Genomic DNA, 24,306 nt, shown 5'->3' on the forward strand with positions numbered 1-24,306 from the left:
GCCACGGCCGGGCTCGGGGGAACCGGGGGAGACCAGGAACTGAAATACTAAATTTCTTCTATCACAGGCATTTGTCCACAACGATTTTTTCCCAGGGCTTCTTTAAATACACCTTTAAATGCCCAAAGAAGCAAAGGTTCTCATAATATTTCTTCTCTAATGCCTCTAACTGTGCACGCATCTTGTATTAATGTGGTGGAAGAGTTGCCTAAAGTTCTGAGAAACCTTCTTGCCTCCTGAGGTTTTCCAAGGAGGATGAATTTGTTTTCAGGGAACTTTCACATCACCGTGATTTTGATTTTTTATTTTGTTTTTAAAGTGCCTTGTGCCAGGGTCCCAGAGCTCTTCCAGCCCTACTGATGATTATTGCTTAGTCCTTACTTGGAACTTTACAGGTTCTGGCAGCTCCTCCATGAACCCACTGGTGTCTGAGTGGAGCTGCAGCTGCCGGACCTGCTGCTCCAGGAGCTCCGCACCGCGAGTGCCGGGAAGGGAACGGAGCTGGGGAAGGGTCTGGAGCACCAGGAGCGGCTGAGGGAGCTGGGGGGGCTCAGCCTGGAGAAAAGGAGGCTCAGGGGGGACCTTCTGGCTCTCTGACAGGAGGTTGCAGCCAGGTGGGATCAGGCTCTTCTCCCAAGTAAGAAGCAACGGGACAAGAGGAAACAGCCTCAAATTGTGCCAGGAATTTCTTAACCGAGAGTTCAGGGCAAAGTTACTGTTGAATCTAATGGCAAGTTTTCCGGGTCCAAAGGAAGCACCTCCCTGCTGCCCTCCCAGTCCTCCTCCCTTCCTTCCAGTTTCAGTAACACACACCCAGCAGCTGGAGCAGTCTGGGCTCCTCAGCTCCTGCCAGTGAACTGTCTTCCCTTGATTAGCCATGGTGGCTCAGAAAAGGAGAGTGAGTGCGAAGGGTCCTGTGAGCCCCACAGAGCAGCAGCAGCCTCTTCCTGCCAGATATCTGTTCTTTAATGGCTACTTACATTTTTCAAGTAGAAAAAGGCCAGCCCAGGCAAGAGATATTAAAAAGGGGCCTTTGCCAACTGCATCTTGGCCTGGTTTGACAATCCTGTCCAAGGGCACAGTGATCAGGAGCACTGGAGCATCCAGCTTCTCTCCATTCTCACCAACTCCAGGGGCTGGAAGATCCTCATGAAGCATGGATGAGCCTCAGGGGCTTCCAGGGCAGCAGCTCAGGGTGGGAAGCAGTTTATCCACCAGCAAAATCTCTTCCCTTCTCCTGACTTCCCCTCATGGAGCAACCTGTGGAGCTGCTCCTGAAGTGGCTGCCTTTTGCTGGTCTCCAGGTCCAGGGAACAGAACATCGATGGACTGAATCTTCTTTGGATCTTCCAGGACACCAAAAATGCCTAAGAATAGAAAGTTCCTTTCTCTGTCCAGGTTCCTGTCCCTGTGTGGGGTTTGCTGGGATCGGGGAGGGTGTCCCACTCCCCTCCTTGCCCTTCTCCATGGGTAGAGGGGGAATGCCAGAGGGGGATGGATCCAGGGGAATGTTTCCCAAGGACATGGAGAATGGGAACTTGTACCCCAACAAGCTGCAAATCAGGCAGGGATGAGCTTACAAGGGAACACCCAAACTCAGACTGGGATGTGGAATCCTGATGGGGGGTCTGAGCATGGAGCCGCAAACAGGGTTGGACAGACAATTCAGTGCTGGGTCAGGCTGCAGGGCCTACACATGGACCACCCTCAGCTTTTCACGGTGTAAATAGCATTACCTGGAGCCTTGGGATTGTTTTTGACATGGTCCTGGGCCTTCCTGGGCTCCTGTATTACCCTGGCATAGAAACACACAGGAAAAAGGGAAAGAGCAGCTTTGCAGCCCTGCAGTCACACTTTCTGTAGGCTGCTCTGGGAATGTGTGGGCTTGGAGGGCACTGCTGTGTGTGGGGGGTACAGAGGGTCCATGGACAGCAGGGAGGTGCGGGCAGTGTCTCTGCTCCTGCAGAGGCTGCACGGTGCCTGCAGTGCTTTGGCCTCTTCACTTCTCAGAGCTCTCCCTTCCCAGGAAGACACCTGTCATCCAGCTGTGCTGGGAGTGTTTTCCCAGCACTCCTGCAGCCTTTCCCTCACAGTTTGGTGCTGTGCTTATTTCTTCTCCCCAGGTGCCTGCCCCCACAGCAGCATTGTTGTGGGTTCCCATGGGAGTCATTCCCAGAGAGTCGCTCCTCACTCCCCTGCTCTCTACAATTTCTCATGAGAGTCATCATCCCAGAATGGTTTGGGTTGGAAGGGACCTTTGAAGCCCATCTCATTCCACCGCCTGCCACTGGCAGGGACACCTTCTACTAGGCCAGGTTGCTCCAAGCCCCATCCAACCTGGCCTGGAACACTTCCAGCCCTTGGAGCATCTCCTTGGCCTCCTCTGGACTCGCTCCATCAGCTCCACGTCCTTCTTTTGTTGGGACCCCAGAGCTGGAGGCAGCTCTGCAGGGGGCAGATTCCCTCCCTCCCCTGCTGTCCAGCCCAGGGCACGGGGGTTTCTGGGTCCCAGCACACACGGCCGGGGCGTGTTGAGCATTCACCAACACCCCCAGGTCCATCCCCTTCAGGGCTGCTCTCAGTCCATTCCCCGATCTTGCAACTCTTATTTAAATTTAGAGGAAAACGTCCAGCACAACAAAACACCGACCTAAACATCTGGTGGGTGCCACCGACGGCAACATCCGCTTGGGGACCGGCCGGAGGGTTTTAGGGACCCGCCGCGGAGAGGGGTCCCGGGCCGGTGGCGGAGGGTCCCGGGGCCGGTGGCCGGGGGTTCCCGGGGCCGGTGGAGGGGCCGGCCCGCCCGTGCCCTCCTCCGCTGGTCCCGTGACATCAGTCCCGGACGTCTCCGAGAGCCACCGCCCCGCGACCCGCCCTCCCCGCCGCCAACAAAACCCCGAGCGGCCGCCGGCCACAGCCCCGCTCCCGACACCGGCACCGGCGCGGACAGCGGAGCGACACCGGCCCGGCCGCAGGTGGGTGCGGGGCGGGGGCGGCCACCGGGGCCCGCCGAGCGCAGCGGAGCCGCCCCCCACCCGCGGCCCCGCTCCCCGGGGCTGCCGCTGCCTCCATCCCTCCCTCCCTCCTTCCATCCATCCTTCCTTCCATCCCTCCCTCCTTCCATCCCTCCCTCCGTCCCCACGGGCTGCCCCGTCCCCGCTGCCGGCCCCCTCCCACCCCCAAGCCCGGCGGACCCCATCGGGGTGAGATGCGGGGCTGGAGAGCGACACAGCCCCGCCGTGTGCCCGTGGGGTGGGTTCAGGGCGGTGGGACCCCCTGAGGCACGACCGCCGGGACACCCGCGCACATGGTGGGATGCGGAAGCCAAAGCTGTTGCATCAGATCGGGTGAACTTTGCTGACCCGGCCGCGAGTGGACCTTGATCCACGCGTGGTCACTTCCCACCTGGGTGCCAGACTTCCTGGCCATCAGAACCCTCCGCTCAGTGTTTCCCTTTGCAAAGGGAAATCTCAGGGTGGTGGTCTCGGGCTGGGCTGTGAGCAGAGTCCTTGCACCCTGTCCCCTCGCCAAAACTTGGGCTCTGCTGTCCCTGCACTTTGCAGTCTCAGTAAAGCTCATTCCCAGGGAGGCTGAGCCAGCTCAGCCCTCGCTGCTGCCGTGAACTCAGGTCACTTCACAGAGATTTGCATCGCTGGGGACCTGGCTGGGCACACACATGCTTGAGCACGGCTCCAGGTGCTGCTTTCCAAATCTCAGAGCCACCAGCACGTGGGAGGGGGTTAATGGGCACTTGGCAAAAGCACTTGGAGCAAAAGCACCGGATGTATCAGATCTAGGGGGGGCTGGACTGGGTGAGAAGGTGACAGCTGGGAGACAGACTTCGGGTGTTGCTCCTCCTGACTCTAGAGCCTGGTGAAGCAGGTAGAGGAGAAGCCTTACAAGGAGCAACTGTGGTTATTTGGTCTGTTCATCCTCGAAAAGAGGGGCCTGAGGTCAGAGCTCACTGGGGTCTGCAGCTTCCTCCCAAAGGGCAGCTGAGGGGCAGCTCCGATCTCTGCTTTCTGTGAGCAGTGACAGGACCCAAGGGAATGGCACTGTCTGTCTGTCCTGTGCTGAGACCCTCCGGGCATCCAGGAGCTGTGGCCAGGCTAGAGCAGGGCCTGTGTGAGCCCTGACCCCTGCCTGCCCTGTCTGCTCTGATAACCAGGCTGAGATCCATTTCCCTGTTCTATTGCCAGACAAAATACTCTTATAAGGGGGAGAGGACCTGAGGGAACAGCTGGAGCTGTGTCACGGAAGGTTTAGGCTGGATATTAGGAAAAGGTTCTTCCCCCAGAGGGTGGTCGGGCACTGAACAGACTCCCCAGGGCAGTGGGCACAGCCCCAAGGCTGCCAGAGCTCAAGGGGTGTTTGGACACATTGTGGTATTTTGGGGTTGTCCTGTGGACAGGAGCTGGACTGGGTGATCCTTGTGGATCCCTTCCAGCTCAGGAGATTCCATGATTCTTCTGGTGGTGAGGCTGGAAAGGTGTGGTGTTGTGAGTGAGCACTCAGCTCTGGGGAGGATTCACCCCCTAACAAGGAGCTCAGCGCCAGTGCTGAACAGGCAACGTGGTGCCATCCCTGCCCCTGCAGTTCAGTGAGCAATGTCTCTCCAGCCTTGGGATCTCTCCTGTCTCCTGGATTGGGGCCTCTCCAGCCAGGATGTTGGTGTCTGAATGCTGCCTTGGAGTGGCTGAGCTTGGCTCCCTGCTCCTGGGAGGCAGCACAAAGACACAAGGATGTGACTGACTGAGGGAAATAAGAGCTTTGCAAAAGCTTAAGTGAGCTTGGTCAGGTTATGGATCTTGATCCCTTCAGGAGTCAGTAGCTTTTCTTAGCACACCTGAAAACACTTTGGCTTTTGTTCTGGATAAAGTTGGGATTTTCCTTGAGGAACCCAGTTGTGTTAGGAAACTTCCAAGTAGCCTCTGTAACCCAGGCTTGGGAGCAGTGTGTCCGTGGGCGGTGGTGGTTGGTCCACAGGCACGTGGCTGTGAGAGCTGTGCCTGCCGGTGGCGTGGGGCAGTGCTGGCCTCGCATGGGCCCTGCCCTGGCACAGCCAACATGGGGCTGCCTTGGCAGCAGAAGTCCTGGCTGATTACTTTGGGAGCTATAGAGTAGATGAGCCGTGTGTGAGCATCATTCTGGACCTCAGACCTTCCTGACTTCCTCCCCTGCTCTCACAGCAAAGCCCTCAGAGATGTCTGATCTGATTCAGCTGCATCTCCTGGGTCAGTGCTCTGATTTCCCATGGTGATGCCCAGTGTTTTGCCATGTCCCTGAGCTCACCAACCTCAGGACCCCCTTCTCTTGCTCACCAGTTTGACATCACTGTGTCACACACGACCTTCATTTATCCTTGTTTACACTGTTGGTAGCCCAGAGTCCCCTTTGGGTCACTGTCACATATATGCCTGTGAGCTGGTTCCTCTGCTCTGTCCACACGCCTCATCTGTCTGGGTGACTCCTGCAAATCTCTGCCCATTTCATGGCCATGCCAACTGCTCTCTAAACTGGAAGGCACTAATCAGATCCTGGGGTTTGGGGCTCCTGCTATGGCTTCCTCCCCTTTGACTCGTCCCTTTGCCAGGCCATATAATAATCCTGTGTGGGCTGCTGTGAACATCCTTAGAGTGAATTTAGTGCAGCACTGACTCTTCTGTCATTCACTTGTGTTAATGCTCTCATTGGAAAAAAAACCCAACCCTTTTACATGGGCCAGCGTGAGTGTCCTGTTCCTCAGTGATCTCCAAGCACAAAGTGATTGCTCTGCAGTTAATTAGTGTAGGATTTTAGTAGGGCACATTCTTAGGAAAGGTTTTCCAGCTATTGCAGAAGGTCAAAGGGTTGAGTTGGCATCCAGGGGGCTGCAGGGATGTTCCTGCCCTGCTCTGGGTGCTCCTGTGTCCACATGGCGATGGGTGCTCCTTCAGCTCCAGCAGTTACAAAGCAGCTGCTTGCAGGTAGGCAGGATGGAGGTTTTCAGCTTGGATGTGAGTGATCAGCTAATACTGGTCTTTCAACCCATTCTAAGGAGAGGGTGACTGTGTTCCTGCTGCCTGATGGCTTGGCCGCATCTGCTCACTGCTTCCCCTTACAGCCCAGGTTCAGAGGACATCCGAAGGCACCAGGACATACTGGTTCCATACTGGTTTATGTCTGGGTGTTCAGTGTAGCTTAGACTGCCTCCCAAACTGGTGCAACCCTGAAAAGGGTGAGTCTGTAGCTCTCATTTCATAGAAACACAGAATGGTTTGGGTTGGAAGGAAACCTCAAAGATTATCCAGTTCCATTCCCCCGCCATGGGAACCTTCCACTAGACCAGGTTGCTCCAAGCCCTGTCCTACTTGGCCTTGTTGTGGAGAGCTGAACTGCAGCAACATCAGCCATCAGACACTGGAGTTGGAGTTAATCTCCAACAAGTGTTTGCCTTGTGTGGTTCTGCACAAGCCTCCCCTGTGTCTGTGCTCCCCAGGGGCTTTTGGGGCCCCTTTCCCTTCCCATGAGTGGATGATGGAGTGGCTCTGGGGCTGAGCCTCCCTTGGCACTGAGGATGGTGTCTGTAGGGCTCTGGATGTATTCGTTAGGAGTTGTGCTCCATGGGCTGTGGAGATGAAGGAGGAAGGAAAATACTGTTGGGTTTTGACAGCCCTGTGTGTCTCTTTTGCCTGTGCTCAGGGAGGCTGTTGGCTGCAGGGCCTCCTGTTCCTCATTCTGCATGGGGCTCCTGGTGGCTTGGAGAAGTGCAAGTGAGGTCACTAAGTGCTGCAATTAGGAAAAATATGCAATGTACTCTGAGAAAAATGCTGAAAGGATTGAAAACACTCCAACGTGTCTTAAAGTGGTCATTACATAGGGAATTAGGATGATGGGTCTGTCTGTCTGGGTGTTGTAAGGACTTTGAGAGGGCTGATACGGGTCCCAGGCTCCATGAGCAGGGTGCTCCTATTCCTTTTTTTCTGTTGATACTGACCTGGAGCATAAACTGCTTTTTGGTCTCTGTGTGGCCTGCCAAGCTCTCAGAGTGTAGTGTGGGTGTTGCAGAGTAAGAGGGAATTCCCAGCAACTTCAGTCTTTTCTTGGGCTTTCTCTGTGCCCAGCTGTGAGCTCTCACATGGATCCCCAGGGAAAACTAATTTCCATGGTCTCTCCCCTCAGAAAATCCATCCTGGTGTGTGCCAGGAGGTCTTGATGGGATGTGGCTTTGCCAGGGCTTCATCTGTGCTTCATGGTGAGAGTCATCTGTTTAAATCCCCAGGGTGTTGTTTAAACTGTGTGGAGGCACCTGCTGCCTCCCCATGGTGGATGGAGGAGAATAAGCAGCAAAAGGGCTTGGACTCCTCATGTGGCAGATGAGCTTCTCCCAGCAGCACCTTTTTCACCTCCAGCCGACTTACAGGCAGCTCAGGGGAAGGTGTCCCCAGCACTGAGGTCTTGGTTTGGGCACATGAGCCCTGATGTTCAGCACAAACCTTTTCCTTCACTGCTGCTGTTGCTGTAAGGGGGCAAAAAAATGTGTCATGGAGGCAAAGGGGAGCAGCTGGTTCCAAACCATGGAGTGTGCTCCAGGATGCCCTGGCTGTGGAGCAGGGAGTGCTGGGAAGAGGCTTCCCCTCAAAATCAGGCCTGGGGAGTCCTAGAGATAGGGTCTGTCAGCTGTCGTGTTTGGAAAGGGATGGGGGCCCCAGAGAAGGTGTAGCCTTCCTGAGGTGGGATCTGACACAGGTGGGCACAGGGGCAAAAGGGGCTGGGGGGCTCAGGGTTCAGGGGCTGGCAGGGAGGTGCTGCTGGATGTTTCTGCCCTCCAAGGTCAAGCCCTTTTCCTGGTGCAGGCAAAAAAACCAGGCTTTGGAGAGAAACAATCTGTGCCCTTTTAAGGCAATCCAAAGGCTGGGACTGGAAGGACCGGGATGGGAGGGAGGGATTTGGCACGGTGGGAAGCCCAGTCTTCAGGGCCTTTGAAAAAGAGACTTACAGGCTGCTGTTATCACACCCCAAACACAGCTCTTGGCATCTCTGGAGCCAGCACAGCCTCTCCAGCCCCTGCCTGTGGCACTCCCCCTCCACAGCTCCATCTGTCTGTCCCACTCTGAGACCCTCTGGGCATCCAGGAGCTGAGGCTGGGCTAGAGCAGGGCCCTGACCCCTGCCCTGCCTGCCCCAAAAACCAGGCTGAGGTCCATTTCCCTGTTCTATTGCCTGACAAATGCTCTTACACAGGGAAGAGGATCCGAGGGAACAGCTGGAGATGTGTCAGGGAGGTTTTGGTTGGAGATCAGAAAAAGGTTCTTCCCCCAGAGGGTGGTTGGGCACTGAACAGGCTCCCTGGGGCAGTGGTCACGGCCCCAAGGCTGCCAGAGCTCAGGGAGTGTTTGGACAATGCTCTCAGGGACAGGGTGGGATTTTGGGGTTGTCCTGTGGACAGGAGCTGGACTGGGTGATCCTTGTGGATCCCTTCCAGCTCAGGAGATTCTGTGAAGAGCTCAGTTTTCCTGTATCCCTGTGCCTTTGAGCAGAGGGTTTGTGGAGCTTTGTGCTCCCCCATCTCTCTGCCTGATGTTTATACAGCCCCCAGTCCTGGTGTGTTTAACACCCACCTCCCCAGCTGGGAGAGCTGCTGGCTCAGCCTCTGGGTGGGTAACTGGAGACCCAGGGATGGAGCATCAGCTGCCCAAGGTGACCCAGGGCTTTGGGTCTGCTGCAGGAAGAGGGCTTGAAGGCTCCCAGTGTGCTCCAGCAGACCCAAGTCCCCTTCCTCATGACCACCCAGCCGAGCCAAGGGGGCCAATGAGATCCTGCACACGTGGTGGGCTGGCACGTGGTGTACTGGGAAAATGGTGTTTGGGTTTGGGGACATTTTCCTGCTGCTTTAGCTGTTCAGGAGTCAGGAAGCACATGGCTGTGGGAAGGTGACTTCTGCTGCTTGTCCCCACACGGGAACAGGATGGAGAATTACAGAGGTGTAACTACATGGAGAGAGGCCCCTGAAAACCTCCCAAGCTGCAGCTTGTGCCCTTTGACCTTTCGTGCATCATTGGGCTCCACCAATAAGTGTTTTATTGTCTTTGTAGCAGTCTCAGGTTGCTGTTAGATCCTCTTTAGCTTCCTGGTTTTTGGGGTTATTTGCAAATTTGCAACTCAAGGGGCCTCTTGGTCGTGTCTCATCAGACACAGTTCAGGAAAGAGGAGAGAGAAACAGAAGCATTTATATCCTGCCAAGGAGCTGGATGGTAGCTGAGGCTGGTGCTCAGGTCTTTGCACCTGTGCTGTGTCCCTGATTTCTGATTTTCCAGCCTCTGTGACTGTGCCTGCAGCCCTGGAGGAGGCTGAGCTGTCCAAGCCCCCTGTTTGGTGGTGTCAGGGGTCAGTCCCTCCTATCTGGGCAACCCTGACTGTACCCCTGCCCTGTGGTGGCTGAGATGGAAGAGTTGGTCAGGGAGGAGAGGCTGGCACTGTTTCCAGAGGGGGTGACAGCTCTCAGTCTCCAGCACCAAGGCTCAGTCCCGTGGCCATGGCTGAGGGGTGACAGCAGGGCTGGGATCTGAGGAGGTGTCGGGGCCGTGAGTACCCCTGTAAGTGCTGTGTCCCATCATTGTTCCACTTCCTCCCTTTCCCTGGCACTGAAAGGAGCTGTGAGGTCCCACAGCTTCCAGGACAAAAGAATTTCTGCTGCTCCTGGCTGGCAGGACCAGTGGTCCCTGGGAGGCAGCTGGGTGCTGTAGTGATGGGTCCCATGGGCATCCTGAGTTCTGCTAATTCTGCAGAACTGTGAGTCTGTGCACACCCCAAACATCTGTGGGGGATCTCTGCACATGTCAGTGTGGGAAAGCTGCTGGAGCTCCAGCTGGGGGGTACCTGCTCCGACTGCCCCATCCCTGCTCCTGCCTGACCTCCCACCCTGACCCTGTTCCTGCCTGTGCTTTCCCTGCAGGATGCCAAACTGGGGAGGAGGAAAGAAGTGTGGGGTCTGCCAGAAGGCCGTGTACTTTGCTGAGGAGGTGCAATGTGAAGGCAACAGCTTCCACAAGTCCTGCTTCTTGTGCAGTGAGTACCAGCCCCTTCTCTCACCCCCCACTGCTCCCTTTCCTGTCTCTCTGCTGGCTGGGAGCCCTGTCATGTCCTGTTTATGGGCTGGGTAAGTGCTCCTTAGGATTCCTCTGCAAACAGACATGCTGTGGGAGCCGTGTGGCAGGGGCTCCCCTTCCCTCCAGACTTGGAAGTTACTTCTGCTGATCATCCCAGGACACCACAGGCTGTCCAAGCCGTCAGGGCTGACCTCTGCCAGCACCCACGCAAAGATTTAGGCTGTCCCTACCCCAGGGAAAGGCCAGGCTGGGTCCTCTAGTCTGTCTCCAGATGTTAAGGATTAGAGCATGAGACAGGGACTCTCCCAACAGTGGTGGCAGGATGTGATGCTGGCTTTAGTCTTGTAAGTGGCCTTTGCCACACCAAAAAGGTGGTTGAGCCTTGGGACCTGGTTTGGGATCTTTACCTGTGTCCCAGGAGATGATGGGAAGGAGATGTGATCCTATCCTGCTGATGGACAGCCTCCTGAGAAGTGTCAAAGCATCACCCCCAGCCTGCCTGCAAATCTGCTATTGCTGAGGGTGTCTCTGTTGTATGTTTGGACCCAAGTGTCACCTCCAGGGAAGTGCAGAGGAACAGGATCTGGCTGTGGGTGACTCAGTGCTGAGCTCGCTTCCTCCTGTGCTCTTTGGGATCCTACAAGTACTGCTGGTTTCCTGCTGCAATCCCCCAGACACCCTTCCCCTCCCTTTGGGGATACCAAGGCCAGTAGTGTTACAGTGCAGCTCCATAAACCTGGGGCATTTGCATCCGGAGGGGCTGCAGGACCTTTGAATGGAAAGATGAGCACTGTCCTCAGCCTGTGTTACCAGATTTCTGCCCCCTGCCCTTGAAGACTATCATGTACCAGAACTAGTGATTCTCCTGTGCTCACATGAGGTGGGGCTTGGAGCAACCAGCTCTAGTGGAAGGTGTCCCTGCCCATGGCAGGGGTTGGAAGTAGATGGGCTTTAAGGTCCCTTCCAACCCAAACCATTCTGTGATTCTATGGGCAGGAGCACACACGTTGCCTGTGTCCACTGATGGCTCCTCAGCACATTTCACCTGCCACAGAACAGCAGAGGTGCATCTTCAGAGCTGCCCTTGCAGCAGATCCTCGCTCAGGTGTAATGTTTTCTCAGCTGGTCCCAGTACCCTGGTCCCACTCTTACCATTCTGTCACAGCAGGGAGCACAGACAGGATCTTTTCCTTGTGGGCAGCAGGCAGAGCTGGGATCTGTAAACAGGCCCACTCCAGGACCAGTCTCAGTAGAGCTACTGCACAGGGAAATACCTGTGCCCTCATGGGATGATTGATCCCTGCCATGATCCTGTGTCCACCTGGCCCAGCTCCTGGTTACTTCTTGGCCATCCTGCCTGGGATGCAGCACACACAGCTGAATCCAGATGTGAGAGAGAGAGGCTGTCGCTGTGTCTCTGCTCCCTGCACAGTGGGGAGGGCGGCCAGTGCTGGCTGGCAGCTCTCAGATGTGGGAGTTTCCAGGCTGGAAATTTGCTTTGGCTGGGAGGACTGAGCAGGGGAGTCATGGAGAGGTTTTCCCTGGCAGGGAGGCGGTGGCAGCTGAGTCCTTATTGCAGCTGTTCTGCAGAAGGAAGTCCTGTTTCTTCGGAAAGAAGATAAGGAGGGTGGGCAATGTTACCCTCACCCCCTGTGCTCACAGCTGGTTTGCCAGGGAAAGCTGCTGCCATGAGATGCTGGCACCCAGAGAGCAGGGCAGGCCTCCAAGAGCCATGAAATGAGGCTAAAGGCATTGCTTGCTTCCCTACATGGCCAAAGTAGGGAAAAAGGTCATCCAATATCTGCTCCTAGAAGCAAGTCCCCAGGGAGTGGTCCTGAGCTCGGGGCTCCTGTCCCTGTGTTTTGCAGATGTACATAATCACACTCCACATGTGCCCAGCAGCTCTGCCTGTCCTGGCTGTGGGCTCCCCAGCTCAGGCCATGGCTCATGTGCCAGCCCACCCGTGCCAGCCCACCCGTGCCAGCCCCCCGTGGTGCCCACTGTTCCCAGCCCTGTGCCACAGGCTCTGGGTGGTGCCCCCGAGCTCCTGCATTCCCAGCCTGTTCCCCAGTGCTGCATTTGGGCCTCATCAGGGAACTCAAAACATTGGCTTTAGGGGAAAATAACAGATACTTTGACCCAAGCTGCCAAGAAAATCATCAAAAAGGAGCCAAACCTACCACAGTGCATTAGAGCTGGAGATGGGCTCAGGGAGTGACTTGGTGATTGACTCCTGGCCTCGATCCAGCTGACAGGGTAGTACAGCAGAAATGTGCTGTAATGAGCCTGCTTGGCCTTGGAAAGCAGAGGCAGCTCGTTTAATTGTTTTGTGGATCGACTCAGCTGCTCTTAGAAAAACAAAGGGTCCTTAACTCCGTGAGTGCAGCTCACTGGAATTTCTGCAATGCAGAAACCCGGGAGCTGGGGAAAGAATTTTTCTGCTGCCCCTCAAAGCTCTGTGATGAGTACAGATGAGGAACTGTGAAAGCTTAGGTTGGAGCTCCAGATCCACTGAGATGTCACTGAGATCATTCACTGCCACCCCGGGACAAAGCTCACAACAAAGCTCTTTGAATGTGCCAGTAAAAGTTCCCAAATTCCCCTCGAGGGTCTGCCTGGACACTGTAGCTCCAGGGCAATGCAGAAACCCCAACAGCAGCCCAGCAGCTTGGCAGCAGTGGGAGCAGTTAAGCAGGGCTGGTCTCTCCCAACAGGGACGCTGGATCCATCCAGCTCCTGCTGTGGTGGGAGCGCACTGCCAGGAGAGGATCCAGCCAGATCCTCCTTAGATGGCAGGAGATGGTTCCCTGTCCACCTCCTTCTCCCAGCACAGCTCGCGGGGCCCTGGAAGAGAAGCACCATATTTAGTCATGGGGCCGAGGAAGGGCTGGGCAGCCCCGTGTTCAGTGCTGTGGTTTGTGAGCTCCAAGGGCGGAGCTCCTCCGTGTTTGCATTCCTGCGATAGTGGTTAAGGCAAAGAAAGTGTTCTGCTGGCCAAGAGGCTGCTGGAAGCCTCCACATTTAACATGTGTGGCAGCTGCAACCGGATCTGTTTTGGGCTGGCTGCCAGCGCTGTGGACTCTGCCCCAGGGGTTGGGATCCCTGGGCATGGAAACACTGGAGATCACTGGAGTTTGGGTGCTCCTCACCTCCTGCTCCTTCCCGTGTTCCAGGAAGGGTTTGGAAGCTGACGTGGCAGCTGTGATCAGAGCTGGGACAGGAGTTGGTACTTCCAGTACCTTAAGGGGGCTTGTAAAAAACAGGCAGAGTGACTTTTTACACCGGCAGATAGTGATAGGCCAGGGAAGGATGGTTTTGAACTGAAAGAGGAGAGATTTAGATCAGATATAAGGGAGAAATTGTTTCCTGTGAGTGTGGGGAGGCCCTGGCACAGGTTGTCCAGAGAAGCTGTGGCTGCTCCATCCCTGGAAGTGTTCAAGGCCAGGTTGGACAGAGCTTGGAGCAACCTGGGCTAGTGGAAGGTGTCCCTGCCCATGGCAGGGGTTTGGAATTGGATACTCTGGGTCCCTTCTGACCCAAACTGTTCTGTGATTCTATGATTCTAAAAATCAGGAGAAAGCCTGAGCCCAGCACCAAGCTGAAACTCTGGATAGGCTTAGGAGGGACCCTGAGCCTGGCTGCTTTCTCCTCCTGTCCCATCTTACATCCCACATTGACCCCCAGGGCTCCAACACCCCGCTGAGGTAGTGTTCATTCCCTGAGACCACCCTACACACACCCTCAAACCAGGGCACAGACCAGGGGTGACGTCTTGCACAAGCCCTTCCATCGTCTCGGGGTCTGGAGAGGTGACTGTGCACAAGGTGCACAGCCCCTTGCAGTTCCTTGGGTGTGGTGGTGGCCCCAGGCCTGCTGTTAGTCCCTCTGAACATCAGGAAAGATGCATTTGCTAACATTTCTTTGCCCTGAGTGCTTCTTGCTGTGTATTTGCAGTGGACGAGCTGTGGGGCCAGGACATCCATCCCTGGGCTTGGGAATCCTGCAGTGATTTGTAGGGAAAATTCAGGAGACCAGCATCCAAAGGGTTAACAGAGCTTTCTCTTGGTATCAACCTCTTGGCTTTGGCGGTTGCTTCCTTTTAAAGCCAGACAATGTTCTTGTTGTGATCCTTATCTCTGGTGGTTTGCATTCACTCCCTGCAACTGGATCCTGTCTAGGGTTTCCTTGCTCCTTGAAAGCTTAGCTGTGCTATCCCTGTGAGGACTTGTTTTGCCCAGCTAATTAGTGAGCTCTGGATGAGCAGGCTGATGGCACACCCTCCTCTCTTTTCTAGTGGTCTGTAAGAAGAACTTGGACAGCACCACTGTTGCTGTGCACGGAGAGGAGATCTACTGCAAGTCCTGCTATGGGAAGAAGTATGGCCCCAAGGGCTATGGATACGGGATGGGAGCAGGGACCCTGAGCACTGACAAGGGCGAGTCTCTGGGAATCAAATATGAAGAGTGAGTTTGAGTCTTGTTTTTGAAACTGGGGCTGTTGTGGGCACCTTCTTCCCCGTGTCTGTGCTGTGCTGCTTGGCTGTGCAGCCCATGCTGAGCTCCCAGCAGCATCCAGCTGGAGCTGTGGGCTGCCCTGCCTTTCTGCTCCTCAGGGGAAATCCACTGAACCCTGTTTGCCAGGTGAGATGGGGCTTGACAGGACACGTCCCAGTTGCCTGAGCACCCTGCCCACCCCCTCCCAGCACACAGCCCTCAGGCTGAACTTTCCATGGCTCTCAACACATTGTGCATAAAAGCTCCAGGCCCTTCAAAACTGGGCTGGGATTTGGGAACCCATAGCTCTTCCCTCTCCATCCTGCCTATGCATCCCTAACCATGAGCTTCCTCCCTTCAACAGGGGCCAGCCCCACCGACCCCCCAACCCCAACGCAGCCAGGATGGCCCAGAAGGTGGGAGGATCTGATGGGTGCCCTCGCTGTGGCCAAGCTGTGTATGCAGCTGAGAAAGTGATTGGAGCTGGGAAGGTAAGATGGGGGATGGAGTGGACGTGGCACAAGTTGCTGTGTGGCAGGGAGACCTTCAGAGAGGGTCTTGACCTGACCCACAGGCTGCTGCCAGCTGGGCTGCCAGAGCCTCTGGCCAGGGCTGACTTTGGGGTCTGGTGACCACACTCACCTGGAAGCCTGGCACCAAAAGGAGATCTTGACGTGTCTGGACACCAGGTTCCCCAGGCTGCAGTGCTCTCACAGACTTGTAGATGGGAGAGAAATAAATTCAGTATTGAATTTGGAGCCCTCCTCAGCAGAGGTCACCGTGGATGTCCCTGCTGTAGGTGTGTTGGGAGGACGAGCAGTGATGTGGGCCATGGCCACTGCCACCACTAACTGAAGAAGTGCATCATCCAGCAATCCTTCTCCACCCTCTGCCCCAGGCTGGGATGCTGCAGCCTGAGTTCAGGGCAGAGAGTAAATTCTCGTGGTCAGTGCTGCCCATAGGCAGGGTGGTTGGAGATGTGGGCATGGGCTCGGGACATCTCCCTTGGGCCGCTCTGGTGGTGGACTGGGTCAGCTCAGGGTCGGATGTGAAGGACACTGTAACAGCTCTGGTACTTCCTCTGTCAAATTCATCACTTCATCAGGGTCCTTTGCATCCTGAGCTGTGGCCTTGTCACATCACTGGTGGGTGATCCTGCTGTGCTCTGTCCTCCTGGGGCCTCTGTGCTTGTCCTCTGCCCCCAGAGCAAGGAGAGGAGGCATCTGGTCACAGAAAGGGCCTCCCAGCATCATCATCGCCCAGCTGGCAGTGCAGGGACCTGTGATGGACGTGTTGAGAGTCAGTCCAGGGTCAGAAGCCAAACTTACCCTTAAAACAATGATCTGGGCTTCCTGGTCAGCTCCTGGCCTCAATGTTTATTGGGAACCAAAGTTGGTGAAGCAATTAAACTCAAGCAAACCCAGAGAGGATTCCAGAGCATGTATTTCATGTGCTAATGTTTGCTGGATGACTCCATCTGCTACCTCCTCCTCCTCCAGCCCCCTAATTTCACATTTTTTTCCAAAAAAGGTTTCGTGTTTTCCAGAGTGTTTATTTAAATTCCTCCGTGAGCAGCTCTGGCTACTCAAGGGCCTGCCCGAAGACTGTGAGCTAATTTATCTCCAGGGGACTGCTGGAACTCTGTGTGGGGGGGGTTATTTTTAAACACTGTCTGTTTTTTGCATTCTTCCTGTCCCTTTGCTGCCTTCCTTGGAGCTGTGGTTGTGTGGGGGCAGGTTTCCCAACCCTGCTGCCACCCCCAGGCTAATGTCCAGCAGCCATGGGTCTCAGCTGGATAACTGGGGGGGAATTATCATGCTGCTGAGGAGGACAATCCCCAAAAGGGGGGGATTGCTCCTTAAAAATTATTGTACAAATTATTGTACAAATTACTTCTGTGAGTGGGGGCAAAAGGTCTCCAAAACCAGATCAACACGGGAGCAGTGACCCTGGTGTTTCCTCTCTGTATCTTCCCATTGGTGCTGGGAGGTAGAGCTTTCCAGAGAAAAGCTTTTATCCCATTGAGAGCTCTTTGCCAGCAACTTCAGGTCAGAAATAGAGAAGTGAGCCCATTGGTAGCCAAAGCCTGCTGCTCTGTCCCTGGCTGTTGTCTGACCAGGCTCTGCTCCTGTCCCACAGTCCTGGCACAAGTCCTGCTTCCGCTGTGCCAAATGCGGCAAAAGCCTGGAGTCCACCACCCTGGCAGACAAAGATGGGGAGATCTATTGTAAAGGTGAGTCCCACCTTTTTCGCTGGCTTGTCCTGGGCTCTGAAGGGCAGTGGCAGGGGATGAAAACCCCTGTGCAGGGACCCAGGATGGGATGGAAGTTGGGGAGGTTGCGGCCCTGGCAGCTGCATATGGGGACTGGCTGTGCTGACTGGCCATGGAGCCAGGGAATTTCCTGCTGGGCCTGTGGCCTCCCTGTTTGCCCAACAAATATGGCAAACCCTGTCCTGTTTAGGCAGTGCCTGCTCCGGGAGGAGGACCTGCCCATGTGCCAGCCTTACCTGTCTCTCCCTTCCGTCCTCTGCAGGTTGTTACGCCAAGAACTTCGGTCCCAAGGGCTTTGGCTTTGGGCAGGGCGCCGGGGCACTCGTCCACTCGCAGTGAGGCACCAGGAGCCGGGCTCTGTGCTCGCCCAGGGCTTGTCCAAACCAGTCTGTGCTGCCCGACCCTTCCCACGCCCGCCGTGAGCATCCTCGCCGTCATCCAGAGCCACCCGCTGCTTCCCCCTGCCCGCCCTGCCCCAGCACTCCCTGGAGCCAGGGCAGTCCCAGCGCTGCCCCCGCCGGGTCCTGCTGGGGCGGGGGCTGGCTCGGGGGCTGCTCACCCCCACCTCAGCGAGGCCCTCGTGCCCGGAACGTTCTGCTCCGTGTGCCCCATCCCGGGACGGGTGCTCGTCCTGCCGGGATGAGCGCTCAGCTGCACTGTGCCGCGTCACCAAGCAAGCAATAAACATCCAGAACATCAAAGCTGACCCAGGCCTGACCTTGCCAGAGAGTTTATTTCCTCTCTGGGGCTGAGGAGGTGCACTGGGTGCCCAGAGCTGGAGGTCAGGAGGTGAAGGGAGGAGGAGAAGTGTTGGCATTTGTGGTTTGGCAGGAATGTGTCAGTGCTGAGTTCTGCAGGGCAGCTTAGCTGGGCTCTCCCCCTGCTCCCACTATGGATCATCATAGAATGGTTTGGATTGGAGGAGACATTAAAGCCTATCTCGTTCCAACCCCTGCCACGGGCAGGGACACCTTTCACTAGACCAGGTTTCTCCAAGCCCTGTCCAGCCTGACCTTCAACACTTCCAGGGATGGGGATAACTATTCCAAAAGCAGTGGTTGATGCTGGGAGGCCCAGGACAGCCCTTCTGGGGTGTGTCAGTAGCACAACATGTGTGCTCACCCTATCAAAACCCTTATCAGTGCTTTTAGGTGGCACCTCTCCAAATAGGCGTACCCAGCAGTGCCAAATAATTAACAGCTTTTCACCTACTCCCTGGATTTTTAGCAGCTTGAGGATCATTAAGCCTCCAGTTTGGCAGCTGCCCAGGTTTAATTAGTTTTCATCTAAACTCTTTACTCCCTTTCTGTGATTCTCTTGTTGGACCGGTGTGACATACCCACAGCTCAGCTTCAGTGCAGCTCAGAATCAGGAACTCCACAGGGAATTTACTTCTGGGGTTTTTTAAAGTTATAGACATTGTGGTTGAGCAAATGAGATGGGTAGTGTTCTGAGAAGCACAACAGAGGTAGAAATCCTTTGGTGGGGCAGGACCTGGGCTCCTTTATCAACTCAAGCACTTTCTGCTGTTCATTGCACCCTCATGGTTTTGAACACCCATGGTGGTTTTGAAGCTGAGATGGGGAGTAAGCTCTTTAACACCTCCAAAAATTCCCCCCCCTCCAGGTTTGCCAGCCTGGGACCCAGAATCTAGCATGTCCCTTTGCTCTGGGGTGTGTGGTTGGGTTTGATGGTGGCATTTGACATGTGGAGCAGCAGCCCAGGTGCAAGGATGTGGTGGGGTCGGGAGCTGCAGCACAGAGGGCTCATGTACTACCCTCAGTGTGGAGGCAGAAACCTGGTTCCTTCACTTGGCAGAGGCCCTGCTTCCCCATGGAGGCACGAGGGGGGTCAGGAAGCTGCTGCCTTCTCCAGGAGCATATGGAGGATGTTGAGCTGCTGCAGCATGTCAGCTGGATGTGCCACAGACTGGATCATGCTCAAGCAATGCTAGTTAGTCAATAAAACCACAACAAGTCAGTCTTTAGTCCCTTCTGCCCATAGCTGTAGAGGTTCTGTCAGAGAGGGGAGGAGTGGGAGCCCCTCTGCTCTGGAGACAGGCTGGGAGAGATGAGATGTGTGTTTTGGACATCCCCTGCCCTGCAGCGGGACAGCTCTGACCATCTGCTGGTCACTGAGCACAGCAGGGCCCCGGCCCCAGGGGCGTCCAGCTCCCTTTAGAGGCAGCAGACCCTGGCTGTGTCCAACAGTTTGCACCCCTTGGGGGCCTGCCAGCCTTGGAAAGGGGCTGTGGGACCCAAACCTGCCCCTGAAGAGATGAACCAGAGGGTCAGCTCGTGGCCAAGGACCCTGGAGCCTGGTGGTGATGACACCACTTAAAGGGTCAGACTGGAGCCTCTGAGCCCCGTGGCCAGTGGCCCTTGTGGCAGGGGATGTCACCTCAGGGCAGGACTGAGCCCTGTTACCTGCCCTGAGGGCTCTGTGTGGATGGGATGAGCGTGGGGACCGTGGGTGGCCCACGGAGCAGCCTGGCACAGCGAGTCCTGTTGGCTTTGCTGGAGAGCAGGAGCTGCAAGGTCATCCCCCAGGCAGCCCAGCAGGATGGGCCTCCTGCTCTATGGATCTGGGAACAGACAGACAGGGAGAGGAGAGCGGGAAGGACCTTGTCAAAGCTCCTTCACACCCACAGCTGTGGGCCCATCACCTTCCCTTGGTGGCTGGAGCCCAGAAAGGCAGAGAGCACAGTAAGCAGCAGAGCTGGCGTCTTGGGCAGAGGGTTTAGCAGCCCTTGGCTCTCCCTTGTGCTGTGAGGATGGAGCTTGAGCTGGATGCTGAGACAAAACTGCCCACAGCCATCCCAGCTTACCAGAGCAGCACTGGGAGCAACCATCCCAAAACTACTCACCCCCAAGCTTCCAGGGCTCAGCATCCCCAGAGCTGAGCTTTACCTGTGCGTGGGAAAACAGCCTGTGGAAAGGAACCCACACATCTGCTCCTCCTGGAGGTGCTGGGGTGCTCAGGTGACCTTCGGGGAGGCACTGGCCCCCCGACTGTGGGGGTGGTGAGGGCCGCAGGGGAGCCGGGGCCACCTGACGTCAGGAGCCCGGGTCTCCTGGGACACCGGGATCTCTGCCAGCGTGGTGAGGTTGGCCCCAGGGAGCACGAACCAGTTCCTGGCTCCGACAGCCGCCCTGCCCTCTTAATGAGGGATAATGAGGTGCATCTCATCACCGCTGCAGACTTGCCCCCTGGCCACGCCAGCTGCAAGCGAAGCCCCCGGGAAGGACCGGGAAGGAAGGATGGAGGGACTGGGGGAAGAGGGGCTCCAGCCGGGGGCTCCGCGGGGCTGTGATCTGCAGGGGCACGGGCAGGGGGATCCAGGAGGGGAGCGCTGGGGCAGTGGCTGTGTGCCAAGGAGCCATGGGCTGATCGGTGCCTCCAGCCCCAATCGATGGCCCTGGCACATCTCTGGAGGAACCTTTTCCGATTCCAGACCTCACCTGGGTGAAGGAACCACACCCTCAACATCTGTGGGGGCACATCCAGTAGCCCAACAGGCTGTGACCGTCACCCTGTCCGGCAGCCCACGGCCAGCACAAGTGCCCAGATGTCCCCCTGGCAGCCCAGCATGGCACCATGAACCCCTCGGTGCCAGGTGCTGGCACGGGAACAGACAGAGCTGCAGTGGCCGGGAACGAGACGGGCTGGAAAGGAGACTGGTGTTTTGCTGCAGGGGAGGGAGGGCTCAGGCGGGACTGGGCTGTGCTGTGCTGTCCCAGCCCCGCTCCGACAGCTTATCCCCCTGCACAGGTCACACGAGGCTGGGGGATGCTGGTCCTTGCTGTGGGACAGCCTGGGGACTTCAAATCCCTGACTCAGCAGATTTGGGGCATGGGAGCTCTGTGTGCTGAGGGGTGGCCCAGCATCCCTGGATGCGTGGCTGGGTGGGTGGTGGGTGTCAAGGGTTGTTCCCATTGCTACTGTCTGCTCTCTGCTTTTGACTCCCCTCTTGGACTGCACCCAGTGGTCCCCAGAGCCCCTGCCTGGCTGGTGCTGCACCCACAGGCCTCTGTTGCAGCTGGCACAACACCACATAACCCCCTGCCCTGGCTGTCAATGCAGCTCATAACCCCATGCTCTGGCTGGCACTGAACCCCATAGCCCCCTGCCCCTGCTGGCACTGCACCCCGTAACCCCTTGCCCTGGCACTGCACCCCCTTGTGCCTTCCTCGCTGGCACTGCCCTGCACAGCCCCCCAACCCTGTTGGCACTGCACTCTGTAACCCCTTCCTAGCTGGCATTTTATGCAGGGTCCCCTGTCCAGCTGGTACTGCACCCCACAGCTAGCTGACTGTGCCCACTAGCACTGCACCCTATAGCCCTGTGCCGGTGGGGCTGCACCCCGCAACAGCTGGTGCTGTACCCCCAACAGCTGGTGCTGTACCCCCAACAGCTGGTACTGCACCCCAACATCTGGCCCTGCACTCCATGCCTGGGCTGCCGTGCACAAGTCCCTGAGCCCTGCCCTGGCACTGCTGCCGTGCAGAGCCATCCCACACCCTGCCTGTTCACACAAGGACCATGGGGCAGCACCTGCCTGCAGGCACCCCAAAAGCACCTCCTGGGTGAAGTGGGGCCTGGCCGGGCTTCGCCTGGGCGTGAAGGGAGCCTGAGCGCAGGAGGGGCCAGGCGAGGCGGGAGGAATGCGAGTGGGAGAGCGGCCGGGCATGTAGCGACAGCTCCTGGGGCACGCGGCGCCGGGATCCCACACGCTGCACGGGGCAGGGAGCAGAGCCCCAGCAACAGGGCTGGGGTCGGCATGGGGCACCCCACTGCTCACCCTTTCTGAGAGGTGGGAGCGCAGGGCGGGGAGAGCCCCGAGGGCAGCACGGCCACCGTGGGGGTCCCGGCCCCGGGAAGCTCAGCTCTGAGGTGAAGGGGCTGGAAATCCCCCAGCGGGTGATGCCTGGCTGAGCCCACACGAGGTGCTGAGGATCCTGGGGGCCGAGGGGCCGCTATGACCCCCGAGAAGGTGCTGAGGGAGGGGGTGCTGGAGAAGCGGAGCGGGGGGCTGCTACAGCTCTGGAAGAAGAAGCGGTGCCTGCTGACAGAGAAGGGGCTGCAGCTCTTCGAGCCCAAGGGCTCGCGGCGCAAGGAGCTGAGCTTCGCCCGCATGAAGGCGGTGGAGTGCGTGGAGTGGAAGGAGCGGCACATCTACTTCACGGTGGTGATGGACGACAGCCACGAGATTGACTTCCGCTGCGCCCAGGAGGACCCGGGCTGGAACGCCGAGATCACCATGGGCCTCGTCCGCTTCAAGAACCAGCAGGCGATCCAGGTCGTCCGCGCCCGGCACAGCTGCCGAGCAGGTACCGGACCCGCCGCTGCACCGCGGCTTGGGGGGCAGGACCCACTGGGGGAGGAGGTCCCTGGCCACCAGGTCCCATCTCTGAGGGGTTTGGCTTCCCCAAGGGAATCACAGAGGTCCCATGGATTCGGGTGGTCTGCAAGGGTGGTGGTCCTGTGTCCCCCCACACTGGCTAGGACGCCCCCATAGGTTTTTATCCCCCCACATCTCTGGAGAGGGACTTTCTATCATCCTCCCTCTGTCTGTGGTGGCCTGAGGGTCATGGGACCCTTTTCCATCTTGCACGTGGGATGGGGTGGGGATGGTGGCTGGCTCTGGACCCCAGTCCCCTCAGGGCTGGGCCCTGCCCCGTGTCCCAGCACTGGCCAGGTGGGTGACAGGCGCCTTCTCTCTGCAGTGGTGCAGTTCGACACAGCCCCAGTGGGACAGCCCATGGACATGCAGCATCCAAGGAGTCGGATGGAGATGGCTCTCGGCTCGGCAGGAGGTGGGGAGAATGGGATCCCAGCGGGCAAGTGAGGCCACCACTGTGCAGCCCAAGGACAAGGACGGTGGCCCCAGAGAGGCCAGTGCGGGCACTGGCTCCCCCTGCCCTGGGGCAGGACAGAGGCACTGCAGGGGCTGGCCTGGCACGGCAGCAGGGGCCAAGCCACATCCCCTTGGCACGAAGGGGCAAAGGACACAGCCATGGCTACCATCTGGGGCTCTGGACATGGCAGGAGGTGACATCCTTGTCCAGGGGCCCACCACCCTTCAGCTGACATGTGCAGGACCTTGGTGCACTGGTGGGGACACCTGGGCCTCTCCTGCGGGACAGGGGATGGATGAGGCTGTGCCCGAAGGAAGCAGTGGAACAGGGAGCTCTGCCTGTGTGACAGTGACACTGGGACAGATGGATGTGGCTGGGGACACGGATCCCCCTGAGCCCCCATGTTGAGAAGGGGCTGGACTTTGTCCTACCCTGGGATGTCCTTGAGATGATGGGGAATGCTGGGAGGGCACTGGGGACCCCCACTCCTTGTACCAAAAGTGTCCCCAAACAGGACCTTCTGCTTCTTACCCTGGTGTTGCTTTGATCTGTGGGACCCTGCAGTGTAGAGGAGAGCACAAATCCTGTACAGAGCTTTGCCCATTGTTGGCATCCCCCTAAACCAGCGTCCCACAGTCGGGCTCCAAAGCCCCCCCACTGCCGCCCCGAGCCTCTCTGGTCACCCATCCCACTGCTCCCGTGTCCCCAGGGATTCCCACGGTGGTTTGTGGGCAGGCGACGCGGGAGCAGCGCTCTGGCTCTGCAGGCAGGGGAAGGGACGGCCCTGCCCCGACAGGCAGCGCAGACAGCAGCGCCTGGAGCCACCGAGCTCCGCAAGCCGGAGCCTGAGCCCCAGCCCCGCGGCTGCGGGCGCCGCAGATCCTGCCGGAGATCGCCCGGCCGCGTGGGAACCGGGGAGAGCAGTGTCCTGTCCCCTCGGGCTGTGGCTGCTGGCCCCAGCCTGCACACCAGCCACCTCTGCCAGACCCCATGGGGCCCACGGGGTCCTGTCCCCGTGCCAGGGCAGAGCCAAGGTGGCTCCGGGGAGGGATGGTGGCGTGGCTGGAGCCTGCTCACCGTGCAGGGTCAGGCTTGTGCTGGCTCAGTGCTGGAACAGGCATTTAGGTGTTTTTCCACCCAAGGAAGCCTCCTTGGCCACCTGGTTCTCAGAGCTGTGTTTGCTGAGAGCCCGCTGGCTTGTGAGTGGAGAGAAGCTGGGGGGGCGAGTTGGGGGGGCACATAGATGGAGCTGGACCCAAACACGGTGCAGATGGAGCTTTGCACCATCCCACTGCTATGGCAGGAACATGGTGGGCTCCAGGGATGGTGGGACCTGGTCCCCCATCCACAGGAGATGTTCTAGGTGTGGAGCCTTGTGTGGACCAGCCCCCAAAACAGATCCCCACACGTATTTTGGAAGAAAATGGGGCTGTCAGGAAGGTGCTGGTGCTCACACAGCATTTCCATGGCAAGGATCTCTCTCCTGAGGTTTTTCTTAAATCTCCAGCTCCCTGAGTCAGGGCATTCATCCTGAGCCTGTGCTGTGGAGGGTACCAGGGGTGGGGACAACCCAGTGCAAGGGGGGTTTCCAAA

The 24,306-nt window shown here is 57.5% G+C and overlaps 2 protein-coding genes across 2 annotated transcripts; both read left to right on the forward strand.

Moving 5' to 3' along the window:
- The first annotated feature begins 2,847 nt into the window (after positions 1-2,847).
- Positions 2,848-17,561, forward strand: CSRP1 (cysteine and glycine rich protein 1). The gene is made up of 6 exons (XM_064635731.1): positions 2,848-2,978; positions 9,937-10,049; positions 14,385-14,553; positions 14,948-15,074; positions 16,723-16,816; positions 17,118-17,561. The coding sequence occupies exons 2-6, from the start codon at positions 9,938-9,940 to the stop codon at positions 17,192-17,194; spliced, it is 579 nt and encodes a 192-aa protein (XP_064491801.1). The 5' UTR covers positions 2,848-2,978; position 9,937; the 3' UTR covers positions 17,195-17,561.
- A 132-nt stretch (positions 17,562-17,693) lies between these two features.
- Positions 17,694-23,243, forward strand: PHLDA3 (pleckstrin homology like domain family A member 3). The gene is made up of 2 exons (XM_064635733.1): positions 17,694-22,185; positions 22,582-23,243. The coding sequence occupies exons 1-2, from the start codon at positions 21,834-21,836 to the stop codon at positions 22,701-22,703; spliced, it is 474 nt and encodes a 157-aa protein (XP_064491803.1). The 5' UTR covers positions 17,694-21,833; the 3' UTR covers positions 22,704-23,243.
- The last annotated feature ends 1,063 nt before the right edge of the window (positions 23,244-24,306 follow it).

This window comes from Pseudopipra pipra, chromosome 25 (assembly GCF_036250125.1).
Source record: "Pseudopipra pipra isolate bDixPip1 chromosome 25, bDixPip1.hap1, whole genome shotgun sequence".
In the NCBI taxonomy this organism is placed as follows: domain Eukaryota; kingdom Metazoa; phylum Chordata; class Aves; order Passeriformes; family Pipridae; genus Pseudopipra; species Pseudopipra pipra.

Excerpts from the sequence above, each read along its gene's own strand:
- PHLDA3 (XM_064635733.1), top strand. The coding sequence starts at position 21,834 with ATGACCCCCGAGAAGGTGCTGAGGGAGGGGGTGCTGGAGAAGCGGAGC. Across the intron at positions 22,186-22,581 it reads CCGGCACAGCTGCCGAGCAG|TGGTGCAGTTCGACACAGCC; the intron begins GTACCGGACCCG and ends TTCTCTCTGCAG.
- CSRP1 (XM_064635731.1), top strand. The coding sequence starts at position 9,938 with ATGCCAAACTGGGGAGGAGGAAAGAAGTGTGGGGTCTGCCAGAAGGCC. Across the intron at positions 14,554-14,947 it reads CTGGGAATCAAATATGAAGA|GGGCCAGCCCCACCGACCCC; the intron begins GTGAGTTTGAGT and ends TCCCTTCAACAG. Across the intron at positions 15,075-16,722 it reads AAGTGATTGGAGCTGGGAAG|TCCTGGCACAAGTCCTGCTT; the intron begins GTAAGATGGGGG and ends CCTGTCCCACAG.